We start from the raw sequence: 15,823 nt of genomic DNA, 5'->3' as shown, positions 1-15,823 counted from the left end.
TGACGTGTGCTTGTAGTCCCAGGTACTTGAGAGGCTGAGGCAGGAGGATTGCTTGAGCCCAGGAAGTGGAGGTTGCAGTGAGCCAGGATCACGACACTGCACTTCAGCAGCCTGGGTGACAGAGTGAGGGGCTGCTTTTTTGTTTCATCTTTGTTTACAAATCAAATAAAGAAAGCAACCCAAGGAAGGAAGGAAGGAAGGAAGGAGAAAGAGAAAGAGAGAGAGAAAGGGAGAAAGGGTAAGAAAGAGAGAAAGAAAGGAAAAGAAAGAAAGAGATAGAAAACTCATTAAGATATACATTTATGATTTTTTAACCGTTTGGATTATAAGATAAACTTTGCTGAAGGTTTTGGAAAAAACCTGGAAGTTACTTAGGCTGGGTATTCTAGAGATAGTGGATTCTCCCATAACTGATCCACAGATTCAGTGAAAATGCAATCCAAATCTGTTACAACCGAGTTTTTGGGAAACTTGAAATTGCATGCTAATTTATGCAGAAGGACAAAAGGCGTAAGACATGCGGGGGTGGGGGTGGCGTTGTGTAGGGAGACAGGAAGAAGAAAGGAAGGAAGGAAGGAGGAAAAGGAAGAAAGGAAGGGAAAGGAAGGGAAGGGAAGGGAAGGGAAAGGAAAGAAAAGGAAATGAAAGGAAAAGGTAAGGAAAACACAAGGAAACAATACTAATATGGAAATGCTGGCAGCATTCCTTTTAAAATCCGGAACAACCCAAAGAAGCCCCAATTTTGCTGTCGCTATTAGATCTTGTACTAGATTTCCTAGCCAGCGCAGTTAAAACACAACCAACCAACCAACCAAAAAAACAAAAAACACAAACAAAAAAACCCCATAACTTCAATTCTATTTCTACTATGCATAAACTCACAGATAATCCCAGAACGCCTACTACAGAGTTTAGCATGTTGACTGACTTTAAGATCAAGTGTCGTTTTTAAAAGTTAAAGGCGTTTCTGTAAATTAGATCCAAATAGAAATTGTCCTTTTAAACAGACATCACGTACAAGCACAGCAACAATCTACAGTATCTTGGAATAAATACAATGAATGATGTGCAAGATCTAAATATACAAAAGATAAAACTAAAAACTGAACTGAAAGATTAAAACATTAAGGACCCACGTAAGTGGAGACATCCCAAGTTGGTGAGTAGGAAGGCTGAGTATTCTGCAGATAGTGGATTCTCCCCTAACTGATCCGTAGATTCAGTGAAAATGCAATCCAAATCTGTTACAACTGAGTCTGGGGAGACTTGACATTGCATACTAATTCATGCGGAGGGACAAAAAGGCAAAGAATAGCAAAGATGTGTTTGGAGATGATGAATACCATGCAGGAACTTGCCCTAGCCGATGTCAAGATGTATCATGAAGTGAAAATATTTAGGACAATTTAGTAGTGGCACAGGAATAGACACATTTATTTATCTGTGGAACATAACAGGGAGTTCATCAACAGAGACAAATATGGACGAAAGTGTTTCCAAGCATCGTTCCCTGGGGGTTGCAAAGTCACCACTGATTGGGAATCCGCAGCACAGAAATATGGATCAATCTTTAATCACATGCTGAATTTTTAAAAGGTAAATTACAAAATACCAAGTACGTGAGTTAAAAATGCATGCACACAAAATATTTCATGCCCAAAGGAGACCAATCTGGGAAACAAGCCTTGGGGAGTATAAAGCTCAACGATCACTTCAGGATTTCTTTTTTTTTTTTTTTTTTTTTTTTTTTTTGAGACGGAGTCTTGCTCTGTCGCCCAGGCTGGAGTGCAGTGGCCGGATCTCAGCTCACTGCAAGCTCCGCCTCCCGGGTTCACGCCATTCTCCTGCCTCAGCCTCTGGAGTAGCTGGGACTACAGGCGCCCGCCACCTCGCCCGGCTAGTTTTTTGTATTTTTAGTAGAGACGGGGTTTCACTGTGTTAGCCAGGATGGTCTCGATCTCCTGACCTCGTGATCCACCCGTCTCGGCCTCCCAAAGTGCTGGGATTACAGGCTTGAGCCACCGCGCCCGGCACTTCAGGATTTCTTGATTGACCTAGTACAGGGAGCAGGAGAAGCTACGAGGACGTGAGGGGGCGTGGCCTCAGAACGTGAGCCTCAAGAGATCTCGAGGTTCATTGGTCGCCAGCCACAGCGGCGGGAGGTTGAAGGCAGCTCAAGAGCTCATTGGTCTTTGTGGCAAGGGCGGGAAGGGAAGCAGCAGCTGGATCTTCCCTCAGACGCTCTGACTGGTTCTGACTTGCTGGAGGCTGGGGCAACCACAGGCTGACGTGAGAAGTAGGCCCTCGTTCTCCACGCCTCTTATTTCCTCCCACCCTCCTGAGCCAGATTCCCAACCCCTTCCCCTCTCTGCTACCTCAGCAGGGAACTCCCATCTGCTCCTGATGTCCCATCGCGCCCTCAGCTCTCCCGGAATCCCTTTTGGGAGGACTCCTTGCCCCAGCCCCTTAAGCCCTGGCCTTTGGCCAGTGAGGCAGGGCTCATGGGACTACTTTTGATTCAGAGGTCCGGGAGGGAGTGGATGATTGGGCTTCCTGAGGAAGTGGTGCACTCCAGGGTGGTGGGACTGTGTGTGTGGTGCGGGGTGGGGTGGGGGTGGGGGGAGATGGTGTGCTCCAGAAAAATTGTTGAAGTGTGGAGAGGAATATGGAAGATTTGGGGGAGACTGTGGAGGGAATGTGTGGGTTTGCATGAAAGCAGGAAAGGTGTGTCAGTCCAAGAGAAACACTACTGCACTGAGGAGTTTCCTATTGGCTAGATCAGAACCTGACACTTCATAGGAGGCTCAACAGGTACCTTCTGAATGAAGAATCAAGAGAATCGGCCGGGCCGGGTGGCTCATGCCTGTAATCCCAGCACCTTGGGAGGCCGAGGCGGGTGGATCAGCCTGGCCAACATGGTGAAATCCCGTCTCTATTAAAATATACAAAAAATTAGCCAGGCGTGGTGGCAGGCACCTGTAGTCCCAGCTACTCGGGAGGACGAGGCAGGAGAATCACTTGAACCCGGGAGGCAGAGGTTGCAGTGAGCCGAGATCACGCCATTGCACTCCAGCCTGGGTAACAAGAGCGAAACTCCGTCTCAAAAGAAGAATCATCAAGGGGGTGCATGAAGGGATGAATGAAATTAATAATTGAAAGAGGGCCAGGGATCCAGGAGAACAATACGATTTCATGGGATACAAGAGGGAAATCAGTTCAAAGGGGGAGCAAGGGAATAATTAAGTGTAAGATGGGGTACAGGAAAAAAAATCAGCATGAATCAGCACGAAATGTGAGGGGAAAATTGAATATAGGGCATAGAAGAGACTGACAATGGAATTGAGTGCTGGGGGCACAAAATCCTGTGTGGGGAGTGAATGAATGCAGGAGGCTCGGAAGAGAATTGTTGAAGTGGATGCCGGGAATAATACCTGGGTTTGGCAGAGTGCAGGATGATACCCAAGAAGGGGGTGTAGTAATGGTGGAAGAGGGCACGGGAGTGCATGTGCATGCCTGAAAGTGGGGTCTGTGGTGAAGTGATGGTAAGTAAGGAGAATAATGACTGCATTGAATGGGTATGGGATCCTTGCCAAGAGTCTCTCGGGAAGGGGCCATGTGTGATTGGGGCTTCTGGGAAAGAGGCAACATGAGCAAGGAGGTCGCAGTGAAGATTGGTGAAAACCGTGGGAGAAGAAGGGGAGGGAAGCCAATCTGATTCCAGCGGTGAGAAGGATGGAGAAGGAGCATTCAGCCACCTCAGATAGGGTTTTCCAAGGGCAGAGGAAGTACGCTGGGGGTAGGGGATCATGTGGCCATTCTGACCTCCACTCCTGACCCTAGAAGCATGGATCCCAAATAAATACCTGCTGCACCCTGCTGCCCCTCTGACTCCGAATGCACAGCGTGAGACTGGAGCCCCATGGGGGACTGAACTTGGCCCCAGAAGAGCTATAGGTTGCTGTGACCGCTGCCACGACCATGGTATTACTGCCCAAATCAGCGGCCACAAGCATTTCTGCCTCTTCCAGGCCTGCGAGTGTCACAATTGTGCCCTCTTCTCATGAGTATGGTGTCTGAGATGGGGAGGGCCCAGACCTTCTCTAAATGGGACTAACCTTAGCCCTGCAATCCTTTACTTCAGAGAGCACCTCAGGGTCTTGCCTGCTGTGAGTGCCTTGAAGAGGGAGCAGCGGGAACGGCCAAAGAGACATCTGGCTCAAGGACCAATAAGGAGTATGGCTGCCCCTCCCAAAGCTCCCATCCGTGTCAGGAATTTGACCATCAGAGCAGGAGTCCTCAGTGAGTGTTTCTGGCCAGGGAGGGAGCCAGAGTTTGGGTGGAGGAAGCATGAGTAGTTCTGTCACCAGTCCTGTCACAGAATTGCAGTGTGACCTGGGGCAAGTTGCTTCCCGGACCTAGTTTGCCCAGGTGCAAAATGTCATCAATGTTACCTACCGAGTGTTTGTAGGAAGGAGAGAGCTGGGGGACAAGGGAACTGAAGAGCTCCTTGGTGAGATGAGACCTGAGACTGGATGTGGGGTGAAGTGGGGTGGGGTTGGGGGAAAGACTCATCAAAGCTGTTCCTGGTCTTTCACAGCTGGGAAGGAGAACAGCATGCTGCAGCCCGAGACCCACATCTTCACAGCCTCTGAGGAGGTAAGGAGAGTCAATAACCAGTCGGGCAGGCTCCCACCCAGCCACTGTCCAGACATCTTTCACTGTGTCCCAAGGATATGGGTATCATCTCCAATCCTATCACCAGCTCACCATGTGACCTTGGGAAAAATCACTTCTCCTCCCTGGGCCTCAGTTTCCCCAGTTGCAAAATAAAAGGTAAGACTGGCTGGTCTTCAAGGTCTTCAGAGCTCTGACATTCTAGGCTCCTATCCTCATCCCAAAAGATGTCCACACCTCCTCTCTGCATGGCCGGCCTGGTACCTGACTGCAACCTGTGCTCTCTGCCCCTGCAGGGGAGCTCCCAAGGGGCTCTGCTGCTTGGCCAGGCCCCAGAATCTTTGTCTCTGCCTTGTACTCCAGTGACCTTGGAGCAGCAACTGGTTTCTCCTTCTGGAGATCCCCACAGGGCCCCTGCCCTGCCCAGCATGTGAGTAGAGTGAGGACCATGGAGCAGGTTATGTCTTGTGTGCCTAACCTTGTGCTTGATGCCATGGGAGATGGAAGAGGAAGAGCGGGAGGAGGAGGAGGAAGTGGCGGGGGGAGAGGGGAGGAGTAAGAGGAGGTGGAGGAGGAGGAGGAGGAAGAGAAGGAGGAGGAGAAGAAGGAGGAGGACAAGGCAGCATGTAATACTAACGGGAGAGGACAGGGCTCTCCTAGCTTTGCTATTTTCTATTTGTGAGACTTTGGACAAGTGACTTTATGTGTCTGAACCTCCATTTCCCTATGGATGTACTGAGGACAATATTCTATACCCATAGCATTGAAAAGAGAACTGGCACAAGGCCTGCCACATAGTAGGGCTTCAACAAATGGGGGTTGTTATTCCACATGAAACAGGTGGATGGGATAGAAGGTCCTGCTGAAAGGTGGGGTCCATGCTGGTGAGGGCCACAGAGGCCCAGGGCAAAGTCCAGAGGCCATTAGAGAAAGCTTCCTGGAGACGAGCCATGCTTGTCCTTCAAGACCCATGGGGACTGGGCAATATGGAAGTGAGAACCAGTCCTTGAACAGGGACAGTAATGGCATCTCTCCAGGTGCTTTGCAAATTAAAACACGGACACCTGTAATTTCCTGTGATTTTCACCATTGCCCTGGGAGGAAAGAGCTGGTAGGAATAAGCATCCCTGTCAGGAAAAAGAGGTATGGAAAAGAAACCTGGCCAAGCAGGAGAAGGGACTTGCCCCAGCCGCAATGACTAGTGGTCGAGCAGGCATTGGGATTCCCACATCCAGATATTGCAAAATCCTGCCCCTCTTTCTGTCTACGGATACTATGTGTCCGTCAGTGGATTTAATCCCCTGGCCTCTCCTTTCCTTGTTTCTAGATGCTCAACTCTGGTCCTCCAGCCCTGTGCCACCCTTGACCCTCTTCTACTGCAGCCACAGGTCCTGGGAAAGTAGTGGGGTCCAGAACCCTGGGAGGGATGGAGTTTAGTGGATGGGAAGAGCAGAAGGCCTTGGTGGGGGTTGGGGAGGAGGTTGAGGGAACACGGGGCTGAAGGGGCACCTGTCGTATTGGGAAGAGGTGTAGTTTCCCAGTGCCTATTCTCTCACGCACTTTCCTTTGCAGGTCCCCAAAATCTCTGACCAGGCTTTGGTTTCTGCCCACTCAGAGTGGCAGCGGAAACTGGAGGCCGCTGAGGCTCTGCTGACTCTGAGAAACTCTGCCCAGGTCCCTCCTGACTCCATCTCCCTGCACCAGCCTTGCAACCCACCAGGTAGCCTGCTCCCTGAAAGGAGAACACAGGGTGGGAATAGCTGGGGAATGGGGGTCGTTGTGGTAAGCAGGTTCTAGCTGAAAAATCAGAGTCAGTAAGTTGAATCTCCTCGGGGCCAGGCACCCAAACTCCTCAGTATGACTCCCGAGATGGTAGTTGAGTGCTGTTTAGTGACTCTTCGGTTTATTGAGCTTTGTGCGCAACAGCAAGCGTTCAGTGCCCTGATGTCAAGAAAGAAGGAAGTTCAGGCCCTGAGAGTGGCAGGGACTTGCCCTCTCTGATATGCATGCAGCATATCAAGTGGAAGAACCGGCCCTCTTGACTTTCAGCCCAGGGTCTATGCTCAGCCCCCTGTGGCCTACTGTGGTCTGGGGAGGACATACAGAGGTGATAAAGGGCTTGGTCTGGAAGGAGGTCTGGTCTCTGCCTTCCGAGAGCTTCCAGTCTAGATGTGGAGCCTGGATGCCCTGGCAAGCTGTGTTTTGTGGTCAAATTTTAACGATGTGCCCAGAGAGGAGGGGCTGGAGGAGCTCCGAGGAGGATAAACAACTGGGGAGGCTGGGAGGGAAGGCTAGGCGTTCCCAGATCAAAATGGTGAATGGAGCATGGTGTGTCAGTGAAGAAACACCCCTGGAGGGACTGCTGGAACAGAAAGGGATGAGGCTGGAGAGGGTACCAATCACAGAGGTCTGACAGGTCAGGCTTAGGAGGCTGGACCAGCAACTGTGGGTAGTGAGGAGCCAGGGAACGTTTTCTGAGCTAGGGAGAACAATTTCACAGACCCCGAGCTTGACAAAAAGACTTGTGGTGGCTTTGATGGAAGGATTGGGGGAGGCAAGATGGGAGATGGGGAAATCAGAGAGGAAGAGGTCTATGCAACAAGCCAGGTGACAAATCTTTGGTTGGGCAGGACACATAAAAGGAGTAGATCTGAAAGGGGATGTGGATGTGACCTGGCTCTGGCCCCTTCCTTTCTGTCCACAGCTCCTGCTGGAGATAAAGGATTCCAGCCTCCCAGCCCCTCTCTCCGCCCCAGGCCAGCCAGCTCCATCTCGCTGCCTATTGGACATCTGGGATGCATCTCCCTCTTGAGCTAGGAACCCAGGGGAGGAGGCCTCAACGGAGCACTGCCTATTTGGTATCCAGTTTCTGAAAGTGCAAAATGGTTAACGTCCAAAACGCTTAACATCTTTTTTTTTTTTTTTTTTTTTTTTTTTTTTAAGCCTTCAGGTGTTTTATAAGCTTTTTATTATATGGGGCAATTCCTTGACTGAAGGTGGATATTCTTGTACCTCTATCCCTTACTCTTTTGGATGCGGGGCCTTTTTCTGTTTCATAAAGACAGGATTGTGCAATCTAAGTTGATCAGTCTCTCAGTGGGATTCTGTGTGGGTTCATTTGCCAGAGTTTTTATACGTCTTGTGATTGCTGACATACCTGAGCACTCTCATGTGTGTACCCATGCTTGTGGAAACATGAAGATGTTTTCGCTTTGTGTCTAGGTTTATGTATGTGAACAAATAATAAACCCTTGTTGTTATAAGGCACTGTGATATACGGGTTGTTTGTTACCACAGTATAACCCAGACTATCCCGACTCTAACCGATTTGTTCAATTCATGTTTCCAAGTGAGAATCACCTTATCCGATAACTGGGATTTCCTAGCATGGCTAGATAAGAAAATGGTAGAGGAAAAAGAGAAAGGTATTTACTCACTGAGCAATTAAGTACCTACCCTCTGCCCGGCATAGACTGTTTCCAGTTGCCCAGAGGGTCATAAGTGGCAATGTCTGTAGGATCAAGGAGATCATGTAAATGAGTAGAGCAGGCCCGATGGGCTCTGGCCAAACTGACAGTGTATGCTCTACATAAGCGGGCAGCTGCTGCTTGGCTCTAGGCAATTGTTGCCATGCAGGGATAGCGACTCATGGTAGCCAAATTGGCTGGGTTTTCAAGAGAAGATGGAATTCTAGATTTCTATATAAAATCACTCAACTTGTAAGCATTGGCTCGGGTTTCTTCTTTAAGCCCTATATCTGGGCCAAACCAAACTTCCATGAAGGACAGTTTTGCCCAGTGGAAATGCCGGTTTTATTCTAGACCAATGTGAATTTTACAGTGGAGGAAACTGAGGCCACTCAGGACAAGAAGAATCAAACTGGGGAAATGAATTAGACTCAGACCCTATTTTTGAAGGACCCATGAAATGTGAGGAAGCATCGCTACCTTTTATTTATTTTGCGCTCACCGCACTAAGCACATACAGCCTCATGGCAACTTTGCAAGTTAAGCATTATTATTGCCATTTTGCCTATGAGGAAACACACTCAAAGAATGACAGTGACTTGCAAAAGTGGTTTGGGGGAAATTTTTAGCCAAAGATCAGCGAACTCTCCCTTGTCTTTACCAGGCCCTGAATCAGCTAGTAGTTCGATTTTTTAATAAAGCATTGAATAAAAGGCCCAAAACTCAAAGCAACAAACATCAGTCAGAGGGTTTTTCCAAAAGAGTCCCTTTATTTCTTACTCAAGGTAACAATATGTAGTAATCGATCAGATCTTTCTTACCTGCAGTGGTTTCCCAGTCCTCTGCTGATATTCTAAACGAATGAAGACCTGGAGACCCCCACCAGGCAGAAAGAAAGCTCAACTGGACATGCCTGGATATGGGCCCTTTTCCATGCTATTAGCTCCCTCCTTTCTTCCCTCCCAGTACTTTACCCAAGACGATTGATTCGGATGACATCCAATTACAACTTGTCCTTTCTTTTTTGAGACCCCGAGAAGTCAGGATTCTTACATTCTTGATCTGATGGCAGAGAAACAAACGTGCAAAGTCACTCAGACTTGGAGCAAGACTAGACTGAAGTCCATCTCATACCTTCCTTCCTTCCTGATTTGTTACTCGAACAAATGATCCCAAAGCCCCTCCTTTCCTAGTGATGGATGAACAAGTCCACATATTTCTGGAGGAATGAAGCGGTAGTACCTGGAAGAGGACTAAGATCCTGCTATGAAATTGTGTCCTAGGCACACCACAGTCCCACAGTTGACTTGGGTAAAAGAGGAGGTGTATTTTGGTTAAAGGATGTGGCATGAGAAGAGGGAGGAAAAACAGAAATAAAGTGATGGGCATCAGGGGAAGGAGTGAGGCCCTTTTCCCTGTGCCCTTTTATTTTCCTGATGCCCCCCCCTCCACCCATACACACACACACTTTTTCAAAAGTCTCATAACGGTGTATTTTTGCATCTAAGGACATCTTTGTGAATGTTAAATATCAAACCTTTTTCATGTACTTCCCTTAGCTGTGTACTACCCCAGTTCATAGATTTAAAACATCACTGTATAGAGCACTGTGAGTTATGTCTTGACTCGTGTATGTCATGTAACAGCATTGGTTAGATCTGAGCATACCCATCACATCAGAGCTTCTGTAGAGTGGATCAATTTCAAACATTAGTGTGCAGGTACAGGTTTAGCAACTGGCTCTCAGGGGGAAGGAAGGTTGGGGGAAATGCCCTGGGTTGTTGCACTTGCTGAATGCAGATATCAAAGTGGTATCAGTGAATGCAGAGTTGGGAAGAGATATTTTTACCATTTGGATACCATAAATGTAAATAACCATGAGAACACAGATAACAGTACAAAGTAGAAAAATAATTAGGGATTGATTTTTTTTTAGCATATATTATGTTTGTTTTCAATATAATTGATCTGATTTTTAGTTTATATAATGTAGTTTTTAATAATGGCTGTATTTAACAACTGGCTCACGAAATTCTTGAAAATCGTATGGTTGTCTCTGATGTTCTGCTAAGAGCCAGCTGCAGCACTCTGCCACTTTCAACCCTTGCCCAGAAAGACAGCTTTTCCAAAGTAGGTTCCACTAACACTGCAGGGTCATAAAGGGCGGCTACTGCTGGTTTCTGACCAAGAACAGCCTAAAATGTGTGGGAAAGTGCTATTTTTAAAGTTAAAAATGGAAAGATCTGGGACAAATATTGAGCGGAATGAACAGTCAAAACCATTTATGTGGGAATGTGCATTCTTGGAGGGGGCCAGAGTCGGGTAGAGGTGAGTGGTAGGGATCTCAGAATTAGCAAAACCCATCCATACAGGGTTATATTCAACAGATTTCTCTTTTCTATTTTGTCAACAGATTTCTTAAAGGCTAAAGAAACGGGGGCAACTGGTATTGCCTGGCCATTGGATCTGTATCTCTCTCTCTCTTTAGAGAGACTGACGTTCATTACACTCCCTCCTCCTGCTTAGATAAATGCTGCATAAGCTATTAATACATAAACTTCTCCACCTTGCCTTTTTTAAAAACTTAAAAACATATCCTTGAGGCCACTTGATCGCCAAGCTGAGAACAGTGTTATTTCAGTGAATGGATGTACTGAGCACACTATTATGCATCTTGTGAAGCATTTAAAGTCACACGTATAAGAGAAGTTTCTATAAATGCCACTTGTTCCCCATGTTGAAAACTGTGTTATTTCAGTGAGTAGATGTGGTAGCTACAACGTAATGCATGTACTGAAGTGGTTAAAGACACATGAATAAACAAGTTACTAAAAGTGGAAAAAGAGAAATCCTTGAGGCCAGCGTGGTGGCTCACGCCTGTAATCCCAACATTTTGGGAGGCCGAGGCAGCTGGATCACTTGAGGTCAGCAATTGGAGACCAGTCTGGCCAACATGGTTTAACACCCTGTCTCTACTAAAAATACAAAAATTAGTCAGGCGTGGTAGTGGGCGCCTGTAATCCCAGCTACTCAGGAGGCTGAGGCAGGAGAATCGCTTGAACCCGGGAGGCGGAGGCCGCAGCGAGCTAAGATCGCGTCACTGCTCTCCAGCCTGGGCAACAGAGTGAGACTCCACCTCAGAAAATAAAGAAATCCTTGGGATCACTCCACAATCCTCCCTGGAGACATCCCTCACTCCTCTCAACAGCTAGAGGGTACCCCATTGTGTGGACCTACCATAGTGTGGTCAACTGGTCTTCTATTGATGGACACTCTGGTTGTTTCTATTCTTGCTATTATTTTATTTTATTTTTTCTTTTAGTAGAAACGGGGTTTCACCATGTTAGCCAGGCTGGTCTCAAACTCCTGACCTCAGGTGATCCACCCACCTCGGCCTCCCAAAGTGCTGGGATTACAGGCGTGAGCCACTGCACCTGGCTCTTGCTATTATTTTAAATATGGCTGCAATGGATAGGCTCCTGACATAATCTTTAGCAATTTTTATATCACTACGTCTTTGTGATTGATCCCTAGATGTACCATTGCTGCTTAAAAAGTGAAAACACAGGGTGTCTTGCTCATTACTGTCAAGTACCTCTTCAAGAAGGATGGACCGTTTGCCTTTTCCCCATCAATATCGGAGAGAGAAAGTTTTCCCAGCATCTCACCAGTAGTATTGCCAGATTTTTGAATTCGCCCATCTGATACGAGATAAATGACATATTAGTGCATACGTTAACTTGCATTTCCCTTCATATGTGCAAGGTTGCACATCTTTTCCATATGGTTAAGAGAAATTCCTGTTTTCTTTATTCTTACGGACTTTTAGTTTACAGTTTTGGACCAGTTAGTATAGGGGCCTTGGCATTTTCTCCTTTCCAAGAAAAGTTCCTTGTATCTTAGGGATATATTAGGACATTTACCTTTTCTTCTGATATAAGTTGTAAATCATTTTTCTGTTTGTCATGAATCTTTTTACCTCATTGATAGTGTTTTGTTTCATTGTTTGCCATGCAAAACCAGTTTATGTTTCCTTAATAAACTTTATCAACATTTTGCCTGATATCTTTTGGGTTTTTAGTCATAGCTAGGAAAGATTTCCCACTCTAAATGTAGGGAAGATTGTCTCCTGTCACACTGTAAACTCCAGTCCACTTGAAATGTATCCTAGTGCATGGTGTGAGGAAGAGATCCCGTTTTTCCAATACCACTTGTTAAAAAGTTGCCCCATGGGAGTGATACCAGCATGACAGCAGTCAAGAAAGCTACAGGCCCTCCTTCCCTGATAGAGACATTAGGTTAACAACATTATCTAAATCTAAATACCTCTGTGAGAATTGTAGAGATCACTGGACAAGCTACAACACATTGGCTCTTGTAAAACCAAGAAGGGATTCCAGTGACAAGGGTAGGAAAAATCCCAGCATTCAGCATACCCCTTGTGCCCCTCCCTCTACATGGTGTAGTGTGGAACACTAGGAAGAAAATAAAATCATGAATTCTGGGCCCCTCCCTTGGGATAAAAACAAGAGAGTCGACCATGCATACAACGTTCTGGCTTGTTTGGGGGCTATTTGAGGGACTACTTTCTGTCTTGCCTGACTTGGGAGGCTGAAGCAACCCAAGATAGATTCTGGAAGCTCCTGAAAACGAAAGTGCACAGCAGGTAAGAGCTGCAGTTATGCAGGTAGATGCCAGAGGCAACAAGACATTACAAAAGGTTTGAGAGGTCCTAGAACCTCCAGCCAATTGGCAAAGGTCTTCCTGTGCACCAAGCTGGTATGCAAAGACTGGGAGAGGTGATTGTTTCTTCAAATGCCCAAATCCCAACAAAAGATTTCAAGACATACAAATCAACTGGTGATGGCCCAGTCACTGGAGCAAAACAACACTCCAGGAGCCAGCCCTAAAGAAATGTAGACCTAAGAGCTGCCTTGTTGCAGGAAGTCAGGGACCCCGAACGGAGGGACCGGCTGAAGCCGCGGCAGAAGAACATAAATTGTGAAGATTTCATGGACATGTATTAGTTCCCCAAATTAATACTTTTGTAATTTCTTACACCTGCCTTTACTGTAATCTCTGAACATAAATTGTGAAGATTTCATGGACACTTATCACTTCCCCAATGAATATCCTTGTGATTTCCTATGCCTGTCTTTACTTTAATCTCTTAATCCCGTCATCTTCTTTGTAAGTTGAGGAAGATGAATGTCGCCTCAGGACCCTGTGATGTTGTGTCAACTGCACAAATTGTTTGTAGAGCATGTGTGTTTGAATATGAAATCTGGGCATCTTAAAAAAAAGAACAGGATAACAGCGATATTCAGGGAACAAGAGAGGTAACTTTGAACTGGCCACTGGTGAGCCAGACGGAGCAGAGCTATATTCCTCCTCTTTCATAAGCAAATAGGAGAAATATTGCCGAATTCTTTTTCTCAGCAAGGAACATCCCTGAGAAAGAGAATGCGCCCTGAAGGTAGGCTTATAGACGGCCCCTTTTTAAGGCGTCCCGTCTTTTATGGTCGAAGCCGAAGGGACGAAATAAGCCCCGGTCTCCGATAGTGCTCCCAGCCTTATTAGGATGAAAAAATTCCCACCTAATAAATTTTGGTCAGACAGGTTATCTGCTCTCAAACCCTGTTTCCTGATAAGATGTTATCAATGACAATGCGTGCCCGAAACTTCAGCAGCAATTTTAATTTCACCTCATCCGCTGGTCCTGTGATCTCGCCCTGCCTCCATTTGCTTTGTGATATTTTATTACCTTGTGAAGTATGTGATCTCTGTGACCCACACCTTATTCGTGCACTCCCTCCCCTTTTGAAAATCGCTAATAAAACCTTGCTGGTTTTACGGCTCAGCTCGGGGAACATCACGGATCCTGCCAACATGTGATGTCTCCCCTGGACACCCAGCTTTAAATTTCTCTCTCTTGTGCTCTTTCCCTTTATTTCTCAACCCAGCCGAGACACTTAGGAAATAGAAAAAACCCATGTTAAACATTGAGAGCAGGTTCTCCCGATACTGCCTGACAAAGAATTTAAAGTAATTGTCATGAAGATGTTCAATGAGCTGAAATAGAACACAGAGCGACAACTAAATGAAATTGGGGAAATGAAGCATGAACAAAATGAGAATATTGACAAAGAAATTAACACTATAACAAAGAACCACGCAGATTCTAGAGATGAAAACATAATACAATAATTTAACTGCAAAATTCACTGGAGGTATTCAACAGACCACTTGATAAGGCAGAAGAATTATCAAGCTTGAAGGCAGGTCATTTGAAATCATCATGTCAGATGAGCAAAAGAATAAAAGAATGAAGAAAAGTGAAGATAGACTAGGGGACTTACGGGACACCATCAAGCAAACTAGTATATGCATTATGGTAATCTCAGTAGGAGAAGAGAGAAAGAGAGAGAGCTCATTCGAAGAAGTAATGGCTGAAAACTTCTTAAATCTGTGGAGAAAAAAAATTGACACACAGATCCAAGAAGCTCAAAAAAGTCCCATCAAGGTTAAATCCAAAGAGAACCACACATTATACGCAAACTGCCTAAAGACAGACAAAGAGAGAATCTCAACAGCAGCAGGAGACATTTGGTCACATACAAGGCTACTTTCATAGTATTATAAATGGATTTCTGGGAAGAAACTTTGCAGACCAGAAGCGAGTAGGATGATATATTCAAAGTGTTGACATAAAAAAAAAATAAGAAGAAAGAAAGAAAGAAGCAAGCAAGGGAAAAAAGGAAGGAAGGAAATGAGAAGAGAAGAGAACAGAACAGAACAGAAAACAAAAGGAAAGGAAAGGAACGGAAAGGAAACTGCCGACTCAGCTGTGTGGATGCACAACACTGGATTCTCCTTAGGCTCTGTAAGTCCTGGCAGACTTCATCAGCGCAATGTTCACAGGGTAATTCTTAAACTTTATAGAGGGTGGCAGGTATATCAGTTCTTTTTGATGTGAAAACATTCATGTTTCTGACTTTGAATTGACAGCTTTCAGGGGAAGCATAATGGTTAGTGTTGTCACTATCAAAACTCTAAAAAGAAAAACTGAGATCTTTTAAATCTTGGTTACAGCATTCACGGCATGAACCTTACTGCTACTCCATATGGGTGTCTTTGTTTGGTGGGGTTTTTCTTCTTCTTCTTCTTCTTCTTCTTCTTCTTCTTCTTCTTCTTCTTCTTCTCTTCTTCTTTCGCTTCTGAGGCTGGATATATATGTCTGGCTGAAGATTTGATGTGGTTCCTCCTTAAGCTGTGTGTCCTGTTAAAAATAGGTACTGTACTGGGCTCCATGTGTCATTGGGGGTAGGACCTATATTTTAATACTGTTCCTAACATTTCATTTTACTAGCGAGAAATCTTTGATTTCATTTTATTTTTTGTAATTCTAGACACTAGATTATAGTTTAGCCATAACCGATGTTTTTAAAAAAGGGCTATATTTTCTTGCACAGTTGTGCACAAAAGAGACAAGTTTCAGTCCTCAATGCTGTCTTTTGTTTTACAGGTACAAGTTTTCTAGTTCAGACAACTATGAAAAACTGTAGACTATTCGCGAGGTATTAACTCACAGGCCCGCTGGGGGCAGGGGCTGTTTTCTAAGTTGCAGGCAGAGGGGGATTGGGATGGTATAGTATGCACAAACAGGTACTGAGCTGACAGAC

General features: G+C 45.7%; 1 protein-coding gene across 1 annotated transcript; it reads left to right on the top strand.

Moving 5' to 3' along the window:
• Positions 1 to 3,112: 3,112 nt before the first annotated feature.
• Positions 3,113 to 7,941, top strand: DMRTC1B (DMRT like family C1B). The gene is made up of 6 exons (XM_033201321.1): positions 3,113 to 4,299; positions 4,598 to 4,656; positions 4,971 to 5,104; positions 6,002 to 6,062; positions 6,247 to 6,394; positions 7,379 to 7,941. Exons 1-6 carry the CDS (start codon positions 4,236 to 4,238, stop codon positions 7,489 to 7,491), a joined length of 579 nt encoding a protein of 192 aa, XP_033057212.1. The 5' UTR covers positions 3,113 to 4,235; the 3' UTR covers positions 7,492 to 7,941.
• The last annotated feature ends 7,882 nt before the right edge of the window (positions 7,942 to 15,823 follow it).

This window comes from Trachypithecus francoisi, unplaced genomic scaffold, assembly GCF_009764315.1.
Source record: "Trachypithecus francoisi isolate TF-2019V2 unplaced genomic scaffold, Tfra_2.0 Lachesis_group6, whole genome shotgun sequence".
Taxonomy (NCBI): Eukaryota; Metazoa; Chordata; class Mammalia; order Primates; family Cercopithecidae; genus Trachypithecus; species Trachypithecus francoisi.
The sequence above is the reverse complement of the archived record's forward strand: the minus strand, read 5'-3'. Positions and strand labels throughout refer to the sequence as shown.